This window comes from Gadus macrocephalus, chromosome 7, assembly GCF_031168955.1.
Source record: "Gadus macrocephalus chromosome 7, ASM3116895v1".
Classification (NCBI taxonomy): Eukaryota; Metazoa; Chordata; class Actinopteri; order Gadiformes; family Gadidae; genus Gadus; species Gadus macrocephalus.
In genome coordinates this window covers 12301949-12326543 of record NC_082388.1, presented here as the reverse complement: position 1 = coordinate 12326543, position 24595 = coordinate 12301949, and the positions used below count along the sequence as shown (strand labels likewise).

The 24595-nt window shown below is 45.6% G+C and overlaps 2 protein-coding genes across 3 annotated transcripts in view; one reads left to right on the top strand and one right to left on the bottom strand.

Annotated features, from left to right (window-relative positions):
• Positions 1-368: 368 nt before the first annotated feature.
• zgc:163098 (uncharacterized protein LOC100037380 homolog) lies at positions 369-13501 on the bottom strand. The gene is made up of 25 exons (XM_060055686.1): positions 13381-13501; positions 12033-12169; positions 11748-11832; positions 11491-11602; positions 10939-11048; positions 10764-10831; positions 10346-10452; positions 10054-10118; positions 9738-9903; positions 8977-9176; positions 8468-8511; positions 8140-8244; positions 7976-8042; positions 7376-7554; positions 6934-7096; positions 5097-5176; positions 4904-4991; positions 4196-4324; positions 3110-3308; positions 2817-2897; positions 2629-2695; positions 2203-2350; positions 1678-1788; positions 1125-1300; positions 369-762 (listed from the first exon to the last, which is right to left on the bottom strand). The coding sequence occupies exons 3-25, from the start codon at positions 11823-11825 to the stop codon at positions 642-644; spliced, it is 2664 nt and encodes an 887-aa protein (XP_059911669.1). The 5' UTR covers positions 11826-11832; positions 12033-12169; positions 13381-13501; the 3' UTR covers positions 369-641.
• Positions 13502-14995: 1494 nt separating this feature from the next.
• lrch2 (leucine-rich repeats and calponin homology (CH) domain containing 2) overlaps positions 14996-24595 on the top strand; it is a 29426-nt gene continuing 19826 nt past the window's right edge. The window contains exon 1 of one of the 2 annotated variants that reach the window (XM_060055722.1): positions 14996-15317. In XM_060055722.1, the coding sequence (XP_059911705.1) occupies positions 15080-15317 (238 nt within the window). In that variant the 5' untranslated portion in view covers positions 14996-15079. The remainder of the gene's footprint in view (positions 15318-24595) is intronic. The other variant, XM_060055723.1, reaches the window with a different exon arrangement.

Below are 24595 nucleotides of genomic sequence, written 5' to 3'. Positions count from 1 at the left end.
TGCCAATTGCTTCGTCACGTCATTATATTGGCTGCCATGTTGGAGTAGCTGCAGTGTTTCTTGTTAAAAGCACTGAGTCATTTATTAACTGATTCCAGAGAGGTATTTATATTCAAGGGTGTATGATATATGTGGATAACAAAGGATTTTAACAAATCTATAAACGACTAAACCATAGTGCTTTCTATCCAGAAACACTGCATCGCCAACAAATGCTTTAATCTGTTAACAGGCCAGTCTTGACCTCTCCAATATGGCGGCGACGTTGGCGTGAGACCCTCATGCCAACGGAGCTTCGTTCTAAGTATACATTTCCATGATGCTGAATACCATCCACTTGTAAACCAATCAGGACGCAGCATGCAAACTCATTGCCAATGGTGATTTTTATTTTCTTAAACCTCACAGACGGGCAGAGACATTCCGGAATCCACTTTAAAAAAACGAAAACAAAAAACAATATTTATAACTTCATCGCAGTGTTCGATCTCCTCCTTACAAAAGTGTGCTCTTCCGTTGAGAACTTGAAGGGCAGAAGGTGAAAGTGGGGGGGGGGGGGGGGGGGGCAGGCAGGCAGTCAGCGGGGCACACCGGCCCATAGAGGAAGGACCAGGTCAAAGGTCGAGGAGGGGGGGTAGACATTAGCGTTTGCTCTTCTTGCTCTTTTTGTGAGAGCGGTGGGGCGATCGGGACTTGGATCTCCTCGCCCGCCGGTCTGCGGATGGAGATCTGGACAGCTTGGCACACCGCGGGGATCTCCCTCTGGGGACATCAGGCACATTTTAAATGAATAATCAAGGGAAAAGTTTAAGAAAACTCCCGCCCTCCAAAATTGAAGCTCCTCTATTGATTGGTTCTCGGACAGAAGCGTAACCACCAATGACGTCGCTGCGTTGTGAGCTGCTGAGCGTGGGGCTTTTCTTTAACGGTGACGTGTACACACTCTGACACGCCACAAGTTTGGATGTCTGATCCTCAAAAGTCCAATTGCTACTGCTAATCCACATCAGAAAAGGTGGTACAAAAGGTGCCCTTTAGGCATGAAATCAGCAGTACCACAGCATAGCAAATAAGACAGAACTCAAGGTAACAGAATGACTATATACATCATTTCAAAGGCTTGCCTGGAAGGAGAGACACTTCTGTGTGTCTGAGCTGCGTCGTCTGAGTCCGAGCTCCTCCCCCTCCCTCCGCGGTGGTCGCTCCTCTTGCTCTTCTCCTTGTCTCTCCTCTCCTCCCGCGGCCGGTTGGACTTGGAGGAGGACGAGGACTCACTCTGCTCCTCCTCGTTGTCAAACTCCTGAAACAAAGGCCTCAGGATTACAATGGGGTTCCTTGTTACAAGGATTTGTTGAATACTTGTTTCTGACTGGTCCAGCACGGCATTCAGTGTTTTTTTCTTATTTGTATGGCGGACCGCCGCTACCCTTGTTTGTTATATTTTGTCTCATTATTGATTTTAGTTAACTGTCATGTTTTATGCAGGCTAGTGTTGCAGTGAGTAGGTCATTATTGTGAAATAAAGCAATTGTTCATAAATTTCAATTATATAAAAAAAACTAACCCTAACACCCTTCGATAAAAGCGTCTACTAAACCACAAAAAAAGTGAAACATGCTAAACTTTTAACAACACCAGATCCTGTAAGGTTGACAGGATGTGATGTCAGCGCCTCACCTTCTGCAGCAGCTTCCTCCTGTAGTGTCCCACCTGCTGCTGGAGGCTCATCCCCGACCTCCGGGAGCGCTGGCCCGACTCCAGCTCGTCCTGCACCCTCATGACCTTCACCTGCACCAGAGCACACCGCCGGGGTCAGGGCGCTGGCCACACGCGACTCTGACCCTCTTAAAGCACTGAGCTACGTTTAGCTTTCCTCCGGCGGGGTGAATTCCTTTTTTGGATGCAGTTCACCTTTCAACTATATCTTTGCGATTCTGATGGTATTCGCAGCATTTGATTAAAAAATATATAAAAATCTTTTTATATTTGTCTTGTCCGTTTTTCAATCAAAAACATGTAATTGTGTAATCGGTATAGCTTTCAAGTGCGTGACCTCCCATGCCCAATATGAATCTCAGACAACCCAAAGTGGGTTCCCGACCCGCAGGTTGGAGAACACTGAGCTACCGGCTTAGCTCAGATTAGCGGCTTAACATCTTATCTATTCATTACTCTCTACAAAATGCTAAATTGACTTCTTGCCTCGATTTCCCTCAGCCTTTTCCTCTTCCCCTCAGACATCTGGAAGGTTCTCAGGGAGTTCTCGAAGTCGGCGCTGTCGTATTTAGACGGACTCGAGCCGTCGCTGGAGTCGCTCTCCGAGTGGCCGCCTTTCTCCAGGCGGCTGGACCTGCGGCCCGGGAGAAAGAGAGCGCTGTTGGTGGTGGGCCTGCCAGGTAGCATGCACCGTTTCCTGTCGCCGTCTCCTCACGCAGTACGTGCTAGCATGCTAGCCCATTCACAAGCTAACCCATGCTAGCACGGACCAGCACGTATGCAAGTGTCAGGGGGTCAGCTGAGCCATCAGTTAGCTCGATTACCTGCTTTGACTATTGATTGCTACTGTTCGCGATATAATGGATGTCTCTCAGCAAGCCCCTGAAGGGGAGCGGTTCACCAGAGCCTCACCTCACAGCCAGGTCCTCTTCGTCCCCGGCGGGCCCCACCACTGCATCCCATTTAGACTCTGTCTTGACTGAAAGGAAAAGCACAACATCTCATCTGGTCAGAGACGGCAACACGGGACATGACCAGGGTTCTGTGGGGGTCAGTCGGCGCTGATGTGTCTGAGGAGGGGAGGGGGGGGTCCACACTACCTTGCTGGAACTCCTCCGAGAGACTCCTCTGCTCCCATTTGGACCTGGCAACCCCAGGGAAAGGACCACTGCCGTCGTCCACTATGGAATAAAAAGCCACCTCTTAGAACGGGCTTCGATGCTTTGTTCTTGTATCCAAAAGCAGCATGGAGTGACTTGAGAACATTAAGGTCATTGAGGAACTGGTTGTTATGATGGAATTAGTATCGATGAAATCGGTCCGGTTGATTCAACTGTTCATACTCGTCACACGAACGCTCTTATTGTGCTGATCCCAGGAAGAGGGTACCTACGCGGCATCCCGTCGATGTCGTCCATGGCGGCGGCGGCGGCGGTAGCGGGGACGACCCCAAGCGGGACCCCGTCGATGTCGTCCACGGGGACCCCGTCCAGGGGGTCCCAGACCAGGGGGGCCCCGTCCAGCTCGTCCAGCACCTCGCCGTCCAACAACGGGCCCTCCAGAGGGGCCCCGTCCAGGTCTGGAGGAGAGCCCTGGGGCCCGGAGACAGGCCATGTGAGTGGGTGAGGGAGAGGGAGACTGATAGACTGGGTAGCCCCGCCCATTCTGCCGGCGGTTTGAGTTCGCCCTGCAGAAGGGTCGGGAGACCCTTCTGCAGGGCGAACTCAAACCGCCGGAAGCAATACATTTCTTTCTGCTTCCGATACGTTTTTGCGGGAGCCAATCACCAAGCTGGCTTTTCCCCCTGGCGCGCTATTAGCTTGTTAAACACAATGACGGCAGGGAAGCGACGGCCAGCAGCCAATTGCGTACAGAGTCAGTTGAACTAGGCCCGTTGATCACGCCTCTTGTGCTGAAGAAAAGGACGGCAGCTTCCCCAGACCAACGTGCAATCTACGATTGAGCTTGGTCTGGTTATAGCCAGGCTAGGTGAGTGATTGAGAATTTTTCACAATATATCTGATTTCAATTTGACAGAAATTATAGGCTACTATAGCCTAATGTACTATAATAATATCCATCAAAGCGTGGCTGGTCTCTGTGGCAACGGAGAGCTCCTACTTGTCTGATTACGCACGGTACTCACATCCTATCAGGACAAAGCCCCCATCGATAAAGAGAATGTAGAAGTGTTTAACGGATTACTAACTTTAAAGACGGATGCAAATCATTGCATTTCAGTGTATAGAACAAATCAGGGAGCGTTCAGAACAGCGACAATGTACCACAGAGCACTGACTGAAAATAATGCTCACCAGCCATACCACCCAGCGTTATGATATGGCTGCTGAAGACACAGTTTGTGTTCTTAAAAAGAAAAAGAGTTCACACACAATGCTCCCTGCAGAACGAGTCCACTACTAAAGACCTCCAATCTTTCTATGGATATATACCCCTCATATAGATCGTCAGGGCTCACCTCTGCCTTGTCGGCCGTCTCCTCCGCTGCCTTGGTGAAGCCCAGGAAGACGTTCTGGAGGTGGAGGAGGTAGGCCTCAGGGTAGATCGCCCAGTCCTCCCACGCTCGGAAACACCCCATCACCTTTTGCTGAGGGGACAGCGTTTACGTTTACATTTTGCTGGCGCTTTTATCCAAAGCGACTTGCAACCATTCACAACCATTCACACGCTCACCGCCGGCGGAGTCCCCCACACAGGGCGACAGCCAGCTCGTCAGCAGCGGTCAGGGTTAGGGGTCTTGCTCGGGGTCACCTTAACACTCGGATCCCCTGCTAGGAGGAGCAGGGGATCGAACTAGCGACCTTCCAGTTACCAGTCAACCAGCTCTACCCCCTGAGCTACAGTCGACCCCTCGATAGCGATGCATTAGTGTGTAGAGCCTGCCTGAAAACAACACTTCTATTGCACTTATTGTTTTTAACTGAAGCAACTCAAAGTTACATTAAAATATAATTGCAATGACTGTTGACTTTGGGATTCAAATCCAGAACCTCTCGGCTATGAGTCAAACACCCGAGACTGCAATGTCCTGCACCATCAATATATGCCATCAGGGGAAAACTCCTCTACAGTGTCTCACTATACCCTCAAGTGTCTGTATATATCTGAGCATGGGTTGGCCCAGTGGGAATCAAACCCCTAACCCTGCCAGTGTCCAGCCCCTTACCTTGAACTGTTCGGCTTGCAGTCGGCCTTGGATGTTCTTGTATGCAGCGTGGAGGTCCCCGAATATCTGGAGCAGCTTTGATTCAAAGCTGCAGAGACACAGACACCCTTAGAGCAATAACGATGACAAAAGGGCCGTGATCGTACCGTAAATATCCTGCTCAGGGGCTGGTGCGAGGGGAAGGCTTTCTTACTATTTACGGAAGTAAGATGCACCGGCCACTTTGGCACACGAGTTGTACAAGATGTCCGACACAAGATATAGCCTCGAGATCTTTGGGGCAGAAAGACAGAATAAAAGATCAGACACACTTTATTCTAATGAGAATGATTTCACTTGGGATCGAACAATCTGTACAATCTGTACATAAATACATTGTTTTAAATTGCCAATAGATGAAGTAAGGGATAATGTATAGAATAGGGCCCGACCGATATTGATTTTTGAGTGCCGATGCTGATGCCGATTATTTTCAGAGAAAAATTACGATTACGATTTAATCGGCCAATTAAAAAAAAAAAACAACAACATATAAAACATAGTTTTTGATACCTTAAATATACTTTAAACACTTGACGAATATGTGAATTGAATGCAGAACCTTTGAGTGTTTTAGAATACATTTACAGTCAAAAATGAGTGTAATGTAAAATGTAAAATAAATAACTAACTCCCAATGTGCTGCGCTCGTGAGCAGTGACTAACACGTGCGTGCTGAGCAGTATGGTCTCACCGTTAGAGTCTACAGTATAACAAATTAACATGGCCTGGGACCTAAAGAAAAACAGGCACAACATGCTCAAACAACGCGTCTTGTGTACATTGGTGAGGTGAGCGCGCAGCTGCCTGAGCGAGCGTGCTTTCATGTTGCACGGTAAAATTCAATCTCCTCTTTTTTACTCCAGCTAAAGTTGTTAGTTAGCAAGGCGAGTAGGAGCGCAATCTGCAGGATACTAATCGCAATAACATTTATAAAAAAAATAAATTAAAAAAAATCGGTTGTAATCGGCGTCTTTTTGGCCGATGCCGATTATTTTCAAAAAGGCTATAATCGGCCGATTAAATCGGTCGGGCCCTAGTATAGAACGCCGGTCATTATCGGGAACATAAGGCGAACAGGACACCGACGCAAAGCGGACGTGTCTTGCTTCTCCCTGAAGGGGCTTATTTTCGATACTGACCAGTGACGTTCTATACATTATCCCACTTATTACACGGCTACTTGCCAAAACGAAAAGATTACCTCACACGGTGTGCCTTTTTACAGTTTATTTGTTACCAGCATTCGTAGCGTTGATCCGCAGAGAAATTGTCAGACAAAGACGTTGCTTAGAATGTCGATGTCGCTTAGAAACCGAGTACGCTGGGGTTCTTGCGGAGTGATACGATAGATGATACGAAAATCCACTTTCCTTGACAGTGGTCAATTATACTTAGCAACGGTGAATTATCAAACAAATTCACCGCCGGAAGTTGTGAAGGGCCCATGCAAGTGAACCACGGCATTGAGAGGAGCTGTGTAATAACTGGTTTTATTTGTCCCTTTAAAGAAATTAGACCTTCCTCAACTCTTTAGTACACAGCCTGTAGGGCGATTTCTATTATATTTGGAACAGGCCGGTTTTGCCAGGGGAAAAGGAAGGAAGTGACTAAGCCTGGATATATCCAAATGTTTATTTATAACATTAGTTTATGATTGTCACAGTTGGGCTTCCCACTTTCAAACATGGTTGGCTTAGCTTGCAATTAACCTTTTCGTTGCCATAAACTACTGTGGTCTACAGTGGTTAAGAGCATTGTACTGCATTTGGTCCGATCCAGCCGGATGATAACATAGCTAACTATCCTAGCATACAGTCCATGCTGTATGTTAATGTTTTTTACCCCTGCCATTATTATTTTAATCCCCTCAATGCTTCTAAACACAAAAGTAGTTCCCCAAGCGTGCAACCACAACATTAAAACGTGTGTGTGTGCGTGCGTGTGTGTGCGTTATGTGCTCATGTATGCGTCGATGCGTGCGTGCGTACCTTCTTCTGCAGCGGCGTGTGCAGCATGGACAGCGACTCGCTGATGAGCAGCACCACCTCCTCGGCCGCCTCGGCGCGCTCCACACAGAAGGCCATGGCCTCGGCCACCTCGCCCCGCCGCGGGCCCAGCTCCCGCAGCAGCCCCTCCAGCCGCCGCCGGTGTCTGGGGCGGGGGGACCAGGGGGAAGCCTCGGTTGGTTTGGTGCAATTATCTTTTTGCCAACCTGCCCAACTTTTTGGTGACATTGAAACTTTCTATCAGCGATAATTCAATTTCTTTTTGCATTTGTAGGAATTCCGAAGGAAAAATGCACTGGTTGGAAAATGAAACCTTTTCTCTTCTGGGAAACCTTGCATCTTCCAAGGGGTCAAAGTTCACGTGCTTCGACAGGGATTAACCTTAGTCCCTCTCCGTGGAAAACAAAACAAACCGCAAACTCACTCGGCTTTCAGCTGCCCCTTCTTGCCCTCCTCCTCCTCCTCCTCTTGGGGGGTCCCGGGGTCGTAGCCGGCCCGGGCCGTGTCCCGGCTGCTGTATGCGTTCAGGGCCGGCGGACGCCATATCGACCCGCCCTGGAACATTCGGAACTCCCTGGTCCGCCACTCGCTCAGCGACTCCCCCTGCCGCAGCGCGGGGAACAGCGTCGCTAGTTAGTTCACCCACCATAACCGGGGGAATACTAGTTAGTAGCCCAACAAACTAACGGACTCACCAACCTTTTTCCACCAAAAAACGAACCAAGCAACCAACCAACTAACGTGTAACTAGTAACCCGCCAGATTGTTGAGTGGTTAGCTATCCATCAAAAACATTACTATTTAGTCGATGCTTATTCATGGGAAAAACCTAGCTTTTACTATTTCGTCGAAAATAATAATATTTCACATAATGTTACTGATGCTTTGCAATAACAGTCAGGCACATCTTAAAACATCCACGATTTAGCAAAATGTCAGGACAATCTGGAAATGGATTGTGGATCCAAAAGTTCAATATGTCCCAGATTCCAAAGTGAGTGTGCGTGACAGGAGGGCGCTCAACCTGGAGGATGCAGAAGAGTCTCCAGCGGTAGTACACATGGTCCTGGCTTTTGTTGTCAAACAGGAACCTGTCACCAGCCAGAGGAACAAGGAAGTTATTACAGTAGGAAGGTGCGTTTCCCCTTCACAAAGTCAGATGAAGTGGAGAGGAGGTGACGTCCTCACCTGAAGTCCGGGTTGTTCTTCTCCTTGCTCATGATGATGGCTTCAAACATGGGCCCCTCCCTCACAACAAACTCTACCATCCTGTGGATGAGCACCAGCAGGATCCTGTAGGGGGGGAGGTCAGTGGGGTCAGAGGTCAGACCAGGCGTCGCATCAGATTAGGAACACACTTGTTGCTGTGTTGGGAGGGGGGGGAAGTTAGGGTGGGGAAGTTTGGAGTGCTGATGGAGGACGTGGTGAATAGGGTGGTGGCGATAGTAGTGTTGGCGATGGTGCGGATTGGATTGTGGTGATTGAGGTAGCAACGGTAGTGACTGTACATCCATACCTTTCGGTGGGGATGACCACCTTGACAACAGCTTCGGACAGAGTCTGTTGGTGGTCAAATCATACGGTAAAGAGAAGCAGAGTGAGAACAGCAGTACACTGCAGGATACACAGAACACAGGGAACAACCAAGACAAGGGTTATCAATACATCACGCCATCCAAATCCTGTCATTTCTTTGTCTATTTATTTGCATACAGAGAAAGACACGCAGACGTACAGAGACATAGAGACTGCCTACAAGTGGGCAGAGAGAGGGGAAGCAAGATGGAGAGACAGAGAACAAGATAGCAGGAAAGACAAAGAATGAGAGAGGGACAGAGAACAAGAGCGAGGAACAGAGATTGAGCGATAAACAGGACGCAGACCTTGTGGAAGAGAGACACGGCGAGATAAGACAGACATAGAGAAAGAGACCTTGTCCAACAGACGGGTAGAAGGATAAACAGATAACAGAGAGACAGACATGGAGATGGACAGATAAACAGACGTAGACGTAGAGATGAAGACCTTGTCGAACTCAGACTTGGAGCGGCCCAGGGGCTTGGTGAAGTCGTTGCGGAGGCGGTCGCGGGGCTGGGCGTTGAAGGGCAGGCCGGAGGGGGGCGGCGGGGCCAACCTCATCCCCGTGGGCGTGTAGAGCGGCTGGGGAGGGATCCGGGCCGGCTTGCCCCAGCCCAGCTTCATCTCAAAGCCCATCACCGTTTTACCTGGAGGCAGGAGACACCAAACCGTTCACAGGATCGTCGTCTACTGGTCCAGGCACTGCCCTTTTTAAAAGCTCCGTTTAAGAGCTGCGCTGCTTTTACCCTCAAACACTTGAGACACAACTGGAGCTGTTGGGGTGTTGGGAAACAATGGACCCCAAGGGTACATAATGAAGTGTTAATTCAAATCAGTGAATGCAGCAACAACCATTAAAGGACTATTGGTCCCGTCATCATTTACTAACGGTGTTCTTGTTAACTAGTGGTTATAGCGTTAACTACGGTAATTGTGCCGATATCAAGGTTCTAATTGATACGTTATTTAATAGTATTAGGGTTAACCCTGACCCCTACGCGAACGCTATATAATAATGCTTATTACTGCATTAACTAATGGTAATTAATGGTTGATTAATGCATCCTTCTCGTTGTTAAAATCCTGCATTACGCAGTAAGATGTTAGAAGTTATCTTGCACCGTGAGCTAAATGATGGAGTGTGATGGACCCTAACCCTCCCCTGACCAGCTGGTGAACCAGGCTCTAAACAGAGACGCCCACCGTACCGTCCAGAGAGGCCAGGGCTCTCTCGGCGTCCCGGCGGGTCATGTAGGCCACGAAGGCCCTGTTGGTGGTCCGGCAGCGCTCCTCGTCCGTCCGGGGCCACATGATCTTCACACTGGCCAGGGGCCCGTACTTCCCAAACTCCTTGCAGAGCATCTCCTCATTCATCTGTCAATCAAATCAATCAATACAACTTTATCGATAAGGGTGCGTCTTCGTGCCCTGGTCCGAAAACGAGGACATGGAGGACAGCGACCCTGAGGGGCTCTGGATAGAGGATATGTCAAAGGCATAGGATGACACTGCTGTGGAAGTTACCTTTGGACTGATGCAGCTGATGTAGAGGTTAGTGGTGATGGGCAACACAGTGTCGTCATAGAAACCTGTAGGTTTTAGGAAAGCCATACAGGAGTCAAGCAGTGAGGGAAAGGCTGATTTACTCTAAGGATAAACACATGTAATTCATTGATAGAGAGCTGGTCTTTACTTGATGTAGCATTTTCAAGCCTTATTAGAATTTGTGCAGCTGTCATACTCATACCTAATGTTGGGCTTAATATTTCCGCTATTGAAGGAATATGTGTTAATGTAACATGATGATAATTATTACTTGATCGCCTTGACAACGGTGTGTCCAGGTCTCCATAGGCTCCGCCTCCTCCTCCTCCGGGGTCATTTTTCTTCCTCTTGTGCCGCTCCTCCCGCTCTTCCTGTATACTGTTGACCACCGATGACAGGTCATCAGTTACCAAGGTGACGACAGGTTATCAGATACTACTGCAACGACAGGTTATCAGTTAGCATGGCGATGACAGGTAATCAATTACCATGGGGAAGGCAGGTTTTCAGTTACCATGACGTTATGGCGTTAGTGTCTATGTATGACTATGTAGTATGTGTAAAACCTCGGTCCTCTATAAACGACTAAACTCAAAGACACCAAGTAGAAAAAACTTGAAAGTTATATGCCCCAAGACACATAAAAATTTAAAAGTGTAAGACAGAAGAATTATTCTTTGCAGACTCACAGTTTGAGCTCTTCTTTAAATAGTTCGAGGTTGCTCCTCTTCTTTCCTTCTACCTTCTTCTTGAATATCTGCCAATCAAATAGGCAGCCATTTAGAGTGAAACGTGATCCCGGGCTGGACTAACCTATTTTTGGCAGGAAGGAGCTAAATCCAACAGGAAGAGGAGATAACTCACAGGCTTTTTGGCATCAGGAGAATGTGCTAGCGATACAGGGGGGGGTGTGGAGTTGAACTTGGCGGCTGGTCGATAGAGCTTGTTTCTGGAAGCGTCTGCTGCTTCCTCTTCTTCAAAGACAACATGAAGTAAAAAATGACTTTAAAACTAACAGTACCAGGTAATGTATTCACAAACAAATGTTTAATGTAAATGTTTAATATATATAAGTGTAACGTGCAGGGATGCAACAATTAATTGAAGGCAACGGTGTTGTGAACAATACCATTGAACAATTTAAATGACCTAGCAAAAATTGCAATACTGATAGCCTTTTCCACCTGTCCAGTCAATGATATAAATACATGTTTTTATGTAAGTGTCTTACAATAATACAGTTGCATGCAAACATTGCCATTTGAAGCTCAACGCGTACAAGCATCGCATTCACGCATTAACACATTCACATGCATCCCCAGCGGGGATCGATGCCCTAACCCCGGCAGTGTTAATCCCAAGGCCCACGTGCTAGCGATGGGATATCCATAATCCATGACATCCCGGGGTCCTCACCTTTAGTTACATTCACGATGCCTCCTCGCACAAACGTCTTCACCCCGCTCTTGGTGCTGCCTTCGAACGACGCTAGGAACTCCTCAAACACCTCCGCTGCCTTCTCTTGCTCCTAGAACAGAGCAGCAACAGCTGATCAACATACACGTATCCCATTCAGCACACTGTGGATGAGGACTTAACCATTTCAGTCAGCTAGCAGACGCTTTGCATCCAGAGCACATTAAAGGCTGTTCGTATGACAGCAGCACTCTCACCTTCTTCTTGAGCTCCTCCTGTTCCCTCTTCGACAGGGATTTTATTGCACTGGCAGGTTTTCCCTTTCTTTCCGCCATGTTTACACTGCAATCGAAGAACAGCCAAACTGTCAATCGCTGAAAATGTCGGCCAATCACATTGATTCAAATAAATAACATTCTCGTTAACAGGGATGTTCAGATCTTGAACATAAAAAAATCGAGTTGGTTGTGATAGCCTAGACATTTTGGAATTATCTCAGTTTCCATGTTATCTAAAACCACCAGATCATATTGAATATCAACCACTCACCTCTTAAGGCTGATGAATAAGATGGATTTGCTAGTTGTAGCTAGAATCCATCGCCGGCACCACCACAAGCATTAAGGTCTTCAGTTATAACATCCCTCCACCAAGATATTCACAGCACAATGTGAGAAGTCTGCAAATCAATTTAGTTTATAATGAGGGATATTTGATGTATTTGTAAAAACACTGCTTTATTCCTGACATCATTATTTTAGCGTTTGGGTTTGTTACTTATGACTACTAACAAACATGTGGACATGCTTCAAAACAGAAAGAAGCTTACCTGGCACTAAAATGGTTAATAAAGATGCATCTACACTAGCTTTTCAGGTGGAGGTTTCCATCTTTTGTTGTATCACATAGATATGAACACCTTATCATGGCCTATATCTAGTCATGATCAACAGGACAACTTATAATAATGTATTGATTCAACTCGTAATTGGCATCACTAGGCCTAAACAGCACTCGCCTCTGCTGGTACCCCATTGGAGTCCATAAGAGAGCCAAGACACAACTGACACCTGCCTGCAAATTCGCAGGCATCGGATTATAACTCAGTGGAAGCATGAATAGGGGCTACTTCATTCACACAGAGATAAATCCACTCCCACAGGTGCTCGCTGCAGCATCTTTGTAAACCAACTGTGTGTGTGTGTGTGTGTGTGTGTGTGTGTGTGTGTGTGTGTGTGTGTGTGTGTGTGTGTGTGTTTACAGGGACAAAATATGCAGAAACGGTGTCAGGGAGCAACGCGGGAGTAGACTTCTAGACAGAAAAAGGTTTTTTATAGACCTTGAACATTGCAAAACAGGGCACCTTGTAATACACAAGCACGAACACACTCGTACCCAAATGGGACTGATCCAACAAAGCTATCCGTGATCACAGAACGACGGATAAACCAGTGTTGTCAAGCAGATGGATCATGCATTTAGCTCCGATATGCAGGCCATTGTAACCGATCTATCTTGACAACGATCTCTTCAATCAGAGGGACATTCAAAGACTACCACAGCTAGCGAGACAAACGATGGTTAAAGGCCTGCACCTCATAATAGTTAGCCAACAGTCCTATGTGTCCCGTATTAAAGCAATTGATAGACAGATGTAAAGCTAATGCTAAGTTATAGATGCGATGCTTTAATAAAATGTTAAATAAATAACGTCAAATCCCAACAGGGTTCAAAGGGGGGTGACTCCTACTGTTAGCATCTGCTAACCTGGCTGTCCTGACTGTTGTGCTACTAAACAGCAGACATTTTAACGATATATCATCCTATTTTCCCATTAAAAATCAATCCTGTTATAGTCAACTCGTTGAAGCTGTCCCGACATAAACTCACAGTGTCTGTCATGTTGTTGCATTTCCATTTTCGCCAGTACGCCGAAAATGGATCTCCACCATAACAAGCTAGCCTGCTGAAGCAGAGGGGGCGGGGCCCGGGACTATAATGAGCACCATTCGTCATCCGTTGGCTCATTAATATTCATGTTAAAGCATACATATTTAAATTGACACAAAGGTTGATCAATGTTTACAAAACACGATGCATAATTACCGGTAGGATAGGGTCTTACATAAGTATTAATGTCCCTTTCATCTTCAGGACTATAGTTTCTACATGGATCTTTCAAAAAGTCCGTTTTGCAACGTGTTTTTTTTTCCCCAGCCATTGGATCAAGGTTAGGCCATCATTAGTATACAAAAAAGGTTGAATCTACTATTTACACTCATATTTTACTTCCGTGTAAAATATTACGTTTTATCTGCATCTTTATCCAAATACAAGTCCAAATACGTGTCTGAAATAGGCTACGTCTTATTCTCAAATAGTGAGAGAGAATACTGAGACAAATTTGTAAGGTGGATGTATTTTGTTACTTTGTCATATGCAAATCTTTTTCCTTTTGCTGTATATTAAATATAAAATAAGTAGTAATTTAAATGTGTCAATAACTTAACAATTATCTCAGCTTTCATTTGTTGTTCAGCTGCCTTGTCATGTAAACTGTGTGTCTGTCCGAGATTATTGTCTGCTCCCAAACCGAGGATCATACCCATAATGTCTTTATCTTATCCTGAGTCTGTCATCATTCATTCTTTATTAAAAATATCTTAAATAACATCCATCCTATTCATTTTTATTAAAGAAGCCATGGCGAGCCAGCCAACGCCATGCCGCCATACAGTCTGACAGTTTGGTATGGATCCTTGAAACGTAGAACTACACAAAAATATTTGACCTCACTGTCTGAGGAGCAGAAAGTCTGGAGCTCTGAAGAAACACGACAACATGCTATTTGCTGGGACAATGTCATGGTGGTAGACGATCGTCCCACATCTTACTGGCCCTGGAGTTCCCCGCCATACCGACATTTAGGCTGATGACTTAAGGTAGAACAAGATGAGACATTGATGAACATCATTCCCTTTTGATTCAGGTGCAATACATGAATCAGTAAAATGTGTGTAAGCTGTTTTTGTTAAATTGGTAAATACAATACTTGGATTTCAGTTGATATTGAAGTTGTCCACCCTTTCTTCCTCCACTATGAGATGCCAAACGCACCTCAGTGGACTTGTCTGTGTCAGTGTCTTATAAAGACCTATAGCACATATATAAACTAAGGACCTTACGGTGCTAACCGGCACCTTAGTTGACACACCATGTAACTAAAGTCTGTGAATTAGACCTAGGCCAATGCCTTTATGTCTCTATAGTCAGTGAACTCAGTCTGTAGTAAGTCAAAGGCATCATGCCTTGCCTAAATGCTGATATCCTGGCCTATTGGCTTTGCAGCCAGCCCAGGCAGTAGACCAACCAATCAATCAGTTAATAAAACAAATGTCCTCTAGGCATGAGAAATGTTGCAGGTGTTTGAGGATTGATAGTCTAAAATGGCCACCATAGCCAAATCAGACCTAGCCCATCCCCAGCCACGCTCCCCCAGCCCACACCCCCTAGCGCCGTGGGATCCTGCCCTAAATGCGCATGGGCGGGGATCTCTTATTATTGTAAGCGTACATTTCTCTTGCAAAAAATGGCGTCTAGTCAGGGAGGTGTGAGCGCCGTAACGGCTCCACAAAGCCAACACATCTCTAACGGAGCTCAATGGAACAACATGGGAGTCAGCCAGCACCAGCACCAGCACCACACCGCCCGGAGCCTGGACCGGGCTCTGGACGATGCCGTGTGCTCCGGGATATTGAATCTCAGCGGCAGGAAGCTGAGAGAGTACCCAGGAGTGAGCTATGATCTTACGGATACGACACAAGCAGGTGAGCACGTTATACTACGGCTTCGGGTTGTTCGGAAGGAGCAGTACCGGTTCTGCTGTTAACACTACGAGAACCATCTAAACACGTGTTGGGAGGTATTTTGAATACGAATGTACAGCTGGATCGGGCATTCCCAGTCAATGCACGTCTTTAATTGTGCAATTCACGGCATTGTGGGTCTTAATGGCTAACAATCGCCAATACTTTTGGGTAATTTCCTTTTTCAGGACCTGATCACTCAAATGGTCTTGTACCGCCCGTTAACATTCTGCTTGCATTCTTCTGATAGGTATTAATATTCATAGCCTGCGTGTGTATTTAATCGCTGCAGCACTGGTTTGGTGCACATGTTCTGTTGTGTGGTGGTTTTAGTGGAAACCCGATAGCTTCTGATTGCCACCTTGAGACTTGTAGCTTTGAGCATGAATGAAGATGGTAGGCGCACCCCAAGACAGGCGCGCTGCAGAGGAGCGGCCGCCCGTCAGCCTGTCATGATTTGGAAGAGGGCAGCTGGAGCAGAATATCAATGCATGAAAGAGTTGAGCCACGAGATACACATCGAGGAGTAGGTTTAATTAAGCATTCGGTGGACGGATTCTTTTATCGTTGGCAAAGGGAGAGACAAAAGATGCTGGGGTGTTGGTGCGAGTTTCAGCTCTAGCGTGCGCTTGTCCGCATGGCATGCCCTGGGTATGAGCGCGTGGACGGGAAAGACGAAATTAATAGATTGATAAGGAGGACTTATATCGCGCTTGCATTACGTGTTCCCAGCGGGGTGTTGCACGATTACAGAGTCTGTAATGCTCAACAATGATTCCACTCCTCTGAGGTATTCTGCAGGCCCGTTTCCGCAACCAGGCACTGATGGGGTAGCCAAAATCAGGGTTTATATCAAGACACATTAATGGGTCCTGCACTTGGTACTCTAAACGGATCTTCTGAAGTGCCTTTATTGCCCTTGGCTTTCTATTATAACGTTTCTGGTTGAGTTTGTTTAGGATGTTAATACACGGTCAGATATATTGTGGACCATAATATGCCAGTTTTTGCCTTGACAGGAAAACCACATGAAGGTTTAACCTCCACTGAATTGAAAGATGTTGTCAATGGACATTGCAATGTATTGCAATGTCAAGTCAGTTTGGTAATGTTCTGCTTTTCCTTAATCAGAGGTATTTGTTTCATTTCAGAAATGTAAAACTGGGTTATATTTCCCAAGCCCTAAACCAGGTTAACCTCCTGCAACACATCAACATTATGGATACTAATTCTTATTGAATGTATGGTACAATTGAAATATAATGTTTTATTTCTTGATGCTATATCTTTGTCTTAGGTCCGAAAGGCAGAAATAACGTTTTTTATGTTTTGGGTATTGGTTATTGTAGTGGTCAGGGAATTCTATCATTCAATTCTTATCTTACGTTGTCCGCTCATCGAGAAGATATCCGACACCGGTTCTTGTCTGGTTCTAAGTGGTCAGATTCCTGTCTAGCTCAACTGGTAGAGCAAGGCATTAACACTGCACGGGTTAGACATCCATTCCCAGTGGGGCGACCCATGCTAAGAATGTGCATTCACAGTATTGTATCACAAGCATCTGCCAAATGGATATATTTGATAAGTCCCTTTTGTGTACATCCAACCGCAAATGCATCTTTTCATTGAAATTTGAATTGCCCTTTTATTAGAATATCTTAGAACAGTTAATCATATTACAAAACTTTGTTTCATAAACCAAATCTTTAATTCATTACAGACACAAAGGATGTTTCCATTGCAATGCAGTATAATGTACAACAATCTGATGGTATGCGGATAGATGTATCTGAAAGTAATGAACCAACTGCTAGTCTTGTTGATAATTATTGGGTTGTTTGGCATTAGCAACCCTATTGTATTCCCATGGGGCTGGGGACCCTATCAATCTCACAGAGACACACACACACACACACACACACACACACACACACACACACACACACACACACACACACACACACACACACACACACACACACACACACACACACACACACACACACACACACACACACACACACACACACACACACACACACACACACAACGAAAAAATGTCAGGCCTGGCCCACTTGCTAACAGTTTACACAACTGAGGTGTTAAAAGCCAGCAGAAACAGGAAGTGTTCTGTTTCTTGCAGCTCTATGGCTTAGCCTTTTTGACCAGCCTGGACTATGTGGCCACAACAAGCCTGTTCCCCTCCGTTTAGGTTTTCCGTTGAATATGTGCTGCGTGCCATACTATATTGGTCTTTCTCAAGACACTTGAGTAGTAGTTGAAAAAATACCTGGTGGAAAGTGGTGGTGTTTTGAAATCAGGCAGACTATAAATAAATTATAGTCCCGACTCCTAATAATAAGTCATTATAACTCTGATTACTTTTAAAAGTGATAGCAATTATATTCTTCAGAAATCGTTGAATATTGGTACAAATAATTTTTGATAAGAACTCTAAAATGAAAACAATTCACTAATGCATCGACATATATATCACCTGCATGCTCTAACTTCAGTGAGAATATGAGACCTCAGTTGTTAAATAGTAGTTAAATAGATAACTAGAGGGCAGTTACCCTCCACAACCAAAGTCTGAATGTCAAGTATTGTATGATTGATAAAAATGTAATGGATCAGGACTTGCTTGTATACGTTGAGACTTTGACAGTTCAAAACCAGGGAAACAAGCTTCCCACATCAAGGGCAAGGTGCACGTACATATGCATGTGCACATGTGCATGTTCGCACGTATATATGCACGTGTGCAGGTACATCTGTACACGTACGTGTGAACGTGTGATGGTGCATATGTGCATGTACATGTGCACGTGTGCAGGAACATGTGTGCACGTACATGTGCACGTGTGAAGGTACATGTGTGCACGTACATGTGCACGTGTGCAGGAACATGTGTGCAGGTGCATGTGCACGTGTGCAGGTACATGTGTGCCCAATATGTGCACGTGTGCACCTACATGTGCACGGTGCCCTGCTCAGTGTTTGTCTTCAATCACTGTGTTCCCGTGGGAACAAGTGTTGTGGCCACGGCCTGACGGTCTGACCTTGGAGAGCCGCTCAATGACCAGAATATCAACCTGGCCTTATGTTCTCTACCATGTCCCAGAATGCATCTGCCGTGACCTCCATTAGAAGAGGGGCTACCAGACTTATCCCCCAGACTTACCCTATAGTGGCGTCGCCATAGAAACCATAGTTTTGCATATATGGGTCCTGTCCCCAATGACCCCCTATCCCTCTCCATCCATCCAAAGCACCCCTGGCTACCAGATGATCCCCAGGAGGTTATAATTCTGTCATTCGTCTTTAGTCAGAGGTTTGTTTTATAGTGGTCTTAATGCGGAAACGGGGGTGAATTGAGTTTAAATATAATGGACAGTCAGGGGCTGGAGAGTGTTGGTTAGAAATAGAATGTTGACTCACAGCCTATGTGCATGTATCTGAACTTTAAGTAACTCACTTTGGGTAAAAGTTGTCTGCTGAAGTCAACACCAAAAGAATGTTGTTTTTGGAAGGTTTTCTGTCTTATAAACCAAATACTGTTGCCATAACACACAAACACACACAAACACACACACACACACGCACACACACAAACACACAGACACAGACACACACACACACACACACACACACACACACACACACACACACACACACACACACACACACACACACACACACTGACAATTTAAGAAGAAAAAAGATGCAAAACAACCTCCAACAACAGAATAACCCGCAATATATCGGTTTGTGTGGGTGTGAGTCTGTGGTGTGTGTACTTTCCGAGTATAAACAAACAGAATCTCACATTCATACATTATTTTGTTTTTGTTTACGTTATTCCTCCCGGGAAGTGCTCTGCTGGGCTTCAACGCGTCCAGACAGGAAATGATACCTGCTGTCAGCGGAAAAAGTGTGGACGTTAAAAGCTACGCTTTAGAAGGGCAATAAGCAACGTCTGTACATTTAGTCACTGATGCGGATTATAGCTAACCTATTATCAAGTACTATCAACTGAACCATCAGGATGTTTCTTACTGTTGCGTTGATTAAAAAAGTGAAAGCAGTGAAAAGTTTGTCTTTACATTGCACAAATGGATAATCCCAGTTATTATTACACAATTATTTTTTATTAATAATAATATAATTATTGTTTTTGTATTATCGCTTGAATATAACCTGAATAGAATGAACAGAGCGCTCATTCAAAGGGAAGTTTACAGACTGCGTCTATTTTTGCTAATATTTAATGAGTCCCGTCCTTCAGTCAGATGTCAGAAAACCGACTGTTAGAGCTGCATTTAGCATCCTCGCTAGCCATTAGCCACATTAGTTCACCAAAACTTGTGCCATGGACAGACTAATATGGGTGTGTGTATCGATCGCATGCATCAATGAAATACTGAGGTTTGAACATAGAAGACAGTAGTCATTTAAAACCCAGTCTGTTTTCCAGTAATATTGTAATTAACGAGGTGACTCCCAACCTTACAGACGGATTACTTCCTCTACGGAAATTAATAATAACGAGACCATGTTTTTCACCACATTCAGCAAGCAGCAATAAACCAGTGGTGGTCGTAAACAAGGAGAAGCTCATTCCAAAACTCATATTTGTGAAGCTCTGCTGACGTGCCTTATTGGCTTTTCAGTGTTTCTTAATTAGACGGGGGATCTCTTTTAAGTATCATGAATCTGACGGCGGGGACGTTGCCGTGGTGATTAATGAAGGCAGCTGCGTGATTGCTTTGTGATTGGCTGGCAGGTTCCTTCTGGATGAATGTGTCCTATAGGAGTGAGCAGCAGGAAAACACCCACTGGGGGGGGTGTTGGTTTTGGGGGGGGGGGTCACAGATGGTGTTTCACATGGGGGGATAGAGAGGGAGACAGAGATGGACCGACTCCATGAAGGGTCCAGCCAAAACCCCTCCCCAGCGGCCCCCCGTCCCGCCCCCCCCCAGGACCAGATGATCCCTCCTCAGCCCCAGGAGGGGCCCCGGTGACGGGCCCCATGCTCGGGGTTGTAGTTGAGGTTTGCCAGGGGCCTCCCCGGACCCGGCTGTGGCCCCCATCCGGAGCCAAGCCCAGGGGGGGATCGGCCTGGATCAGCCTCTTAATGGAAAATGTCTTCAACCTGTGACCTTGTGTGTTTACTCTAGTATATTGTGAAAGCCTTTGTGTGTGTGTGTGTGTGTGTTTGTGTTTGTGTTTCTCTTAGAATCTGGTTTACACACACACACACACACACACACACACACACACACACACACACACACACACACACACACACACACACACACACACACACACACACACACACACACACACACACACACACTCTAAGGGAATCACAATGTAGTCCACTTCTCCTTTGTTATTCTGATGGTGATCTTGGTCTGATCCCATCTTAGAGCATGTCTTGTGTGGTCTGCTGCTACTGCTGATCGTTGATCCATGTTTTAGAGGAAAGTTTGGAGATGGGGCGAGTAAAAGCATTGGTACAGCTAGAGTCTCTCTCTCTCTCTCTCTCTCTCTGTCTCTCTGTCTCTCTGTCTCTCTGTCTCTCTGTCTCTCTGTCTCTCTGTCTCTCTGTCAACCGTTCAACTGCCTCCTATTTCAGAGGATATTCATGGGATTTTTCTCAAGTGATGCATGTCAAGTATGAGGAAGTGAATACTTCCTTGTGCTATGAGTGTTCAACTATGCAGAACACGTTGGAAACTAAATGCTCTGTAAACCCAGCTCCACACACTGACACTCATATCGTTGGTTATTACCATATCAGAAATGCACACACACAACGTTCTTTTAAAGCCTTTTTATCGTTGCCATTACAGATAAGTAATATTGACTCAGCACCTGGTGGGCGGGCTTGTGATATGTTAAACGGTAGCCAACATAGTAACACATATCAAGGCCTCCTGCCGGGAGACGACGCACAGCTCCACAGCGTCACAGCTCTGGGGCCCTGGCCAATCGTAGTAGGCCCGCCGACTACTACCGTTGGCAGTAGTTGAATAAAAAAGTGTGTCACTTCAATATGTGAGGGCTTTAGAATGAAGCAATAAGATTTGTCGATTCTATATATAATAAAATGAACCTAATTTTACGCTATCTATTTTCCCCTTTCGAACTTTTAACACAATGTTATTCATGTGAACAAACGGGGTGTGAGTTTGGCGTTATCATGCGCCCCTATGGGTCGTCTGGTGACTGAAAGAAACCTTCTGTATCTAGGCAGACCCTGCTACAGAGAACCGGTCTCTCCGGCTGCCCTTCCTCGTGGCTATGAGCCCTCATGCGGGCGATTTCTTCCCAGGAGGAGTGCTGCTTCCTGGGCAGAGGAGGGGCCGAGGAGTGGGTTGGAGGGGAGGACGACTATCCTCCTTGTTGGCAGGAGGCGAGAATATGCTGTGCGTGTGTTTGTGTGTGTGTGTGTGTGTGTGTGTGTGTGTGTGTGTGTGTGTGTGTGTGTGTGTGTGTGTGTGTGTGTGTGTGTGTGTGTGTGTGTGTGTGTGTGTGTGTGTGTGTGTGTGTGTGCATGGTACAACGATTGATTCTGTGTGTGTGGGTGTTCCAGTGTGTGCATGTGTGTGTGGGCCTATTTGTGTTCCTGTATGCGCATATTTGTGTGTGTATGTGTGTGTTTGCACGTGCACGCCACTTTGTGAGTGTGTGTGTGTGTGTGTGTGTGTGTGTGTGTGTGTGTGTGTGTGTGTGTGTGTGTGTGTGTGTCCTCCACATAATGGGCTGTAAAGTAGGGGATGACAGCCTCTAATATGATTTCTCTACAAGTGGATTAACTGTCACCGGCGAGGGTTCACTCCTTAAGGGACCTGATTTAGAGAACATAAAAACATTGTGTGTGTGTGTGTGTGTGTGTGTGTGTGTGTGTGTGTGTGTGTGTGTGTGTGTGTGTGTGTGTGTGTGTGTGTGTGTGTGTGTGTGTGTGTGTGTGTGTGTGTGTGTGTGTGAGAGAGAGCGATGAGTTTATACATAGATGGACTTGAGTGCATGGTTTGTCAGATGTCTGTCTGTGTATCCTCCTACTACATGGTTTTCTAATCCCTGGCCTATAAACGACATAGATGACAGATGCTATATGGGTCAATCTCACGGGTTATTCATTTGATGCATTTCCATTTTATATGCATAAGCTATTGTACATATTGTATCATAACACCAATATATTGGGGCTAACAAGATGAATATCCCCTCTGACCCATCCCTTTCCAATGACTGCGGTGGCCTGTATTGTGTAAGGTGCCAGTAGGTACTCACTAATGATGTCAAAGTCTACGTCAGCAAGTCAGATGATGAGGTCACTTGATTGATTTAGAAATAGTATAAATATGTTGGTTACTCTGTCAATGTATAGGTCATTGTTTACAAGTAAAGATCTTTTTACAATGACTGCGATTGTTAATTGGGATTTTTCTCCCACGTCAGTAAAATAATCTTTATACTTATGGACTTTACACATAGCAGTGCCAGTGATTTCCGTTATTTGAGAAAGAGACATTAATTTCAATCACATCAAGGTCCATTTGGGATTGCCTCAGCCTGCAAATAAACCAGTTGAACCAATCACAATGGGTTGAAGAGAATCTTTGTCCTGCTCACCCTCATCGTTGTAGGACATGGCGGAGGCAACAGCCTGTTATGTTTCTCAACGCATTGTCCTCTTATCCAGAGGGATAAACTACTGTACTCGAATCACTATCTGTTACGTGTACTGATCATTTATCTCGATAGCAGTCGGCGCTTCAAATCAATGTTTACTCACACTTTTTATAGCCTATTTCTGTCTGTTTTCTAAATCAATCTTAACTTGTTTATGTTGACCAGCCATTGTTTAATCCACTCATTGATTCCATTGAGTTATTTTATTGACATTTAGTTCAAGGTTTGATAACTTTAAGCACTAAGCTTAATAGTGCTTAAATTACACGCATTAATTACATATATTCTGTTTATTCGATTATTTAACACTTTGGGTGCTTTAAATAACAATCACCAATCACATCTACCAATTCTCAAATCTTCTATTTTATAATCCCTCTATTTTTTTTATATCGTTAATAATACAACTATTTTTATTTATCCATTTGAATATGTGTATTTATTTTAAATGAAGTCATATTATCCTGAGAGGTGTAACTTACTATAGGGGAACCTTGCATTTGAATCCCATCAAAGTTCTTTCCATTGTGTTCCTATGTGTCGCTGCGCGTTGTGTTGCAACGGAGTCAACTCGCTCCCTTGGATGCACACAGATCTAGGCCACTTGTGCCTGAGCAATTCCTCTGCACTGTTCCCTATCTCTCTCAGGATCTCTCCCTCTGTCTCGCACGTCCTTTACTCCTCACTACTGAATCAGCTCTCTTCTGAATATTTCATCGGCCGCAGCAGCAGGCGCTTTGTAAAATAGCGGAGCTTATCTCGGAGCTCTTTGAATCTCTGAATGTAGAATCAGCAAATCTTGAATCAGCTCCCCTGATGTATGACTCCGGTGTGGGCGGGAGGTATCTCAGTCTCTCGTCATGGCTTCCTCTCGCACAATAGAACCATTCTTCCCTGGTGGTCTATCTGCTGTGGTTTACATTACGTGTCCCACCGAGAGACACTGGATGCACGCTCCTCCGTCTAATCCTCGAGCCTAGAGCCGTCATTATTACGCCGCCGCCCCTCTGTTGGATCAATAGACGAGGGGAAAGCGCTGAGGTCATGCGTTGGCGAAGGCGTGTAATGTCGGCCCTGGGATGGGGCTGAGCAGCCACAGAGAGGCACTTCACCCCTCAGTCGATGGGCTCCTCAGACGGGTCGATGGGACGGGGACTTTCTGGGCCCGCTGCAGAACTCCTTGTTTGGACCCCTGTCCTGTCAGACCTGCCATGTACTGTTGGATAAATATTGTAATGGGTATGCGTGGTAGAGCATTTCAGAGGCACAACTCAGACATGCCACACAGTCTTTTGTGTCTTGCCTGAACGTTTATGACAGTGTCTAGCTTGGTAGACAAATCAAAATCAAATATTTGTATTGACTTGGGAGTTCAGAAATCAAAAAACAATTATCTTCTTTTGTCCAAAAGGCAAAACTGAAACAAACGAAACAACTAAGCACTGAGTAGAAAGAGATTAAAAAGAATAACTAAATATACAATAACTAAACTACGATTCCATTTCTTATGTTTAAAAAAAAGGGAATCCTAAGAG

Coding starts and splice junctions, on each gene's coding strand:
- zgc:163098 (XM_060055686.1), bottom strand. CDS start 11,825: ATGGCGGAAAGAAAGGGAAAACCTGCCAGTGCAATAAAATCCCTGTCG. Junction 11,049..11,490: donor CATCGTGAATGTAACTAAAG/GTGAGGACCCCG, acceptor TTGTCTTTGAAG/AAGAGGAAGCAGCAGACGCT. Junction 10,832..10,938: donor CTCCTGATGCCAAAAAGCCT/GTGAGTTATCTC, acceptor TTTGATTGGCAG/ATATTCAAGAAGAAGGTAGA.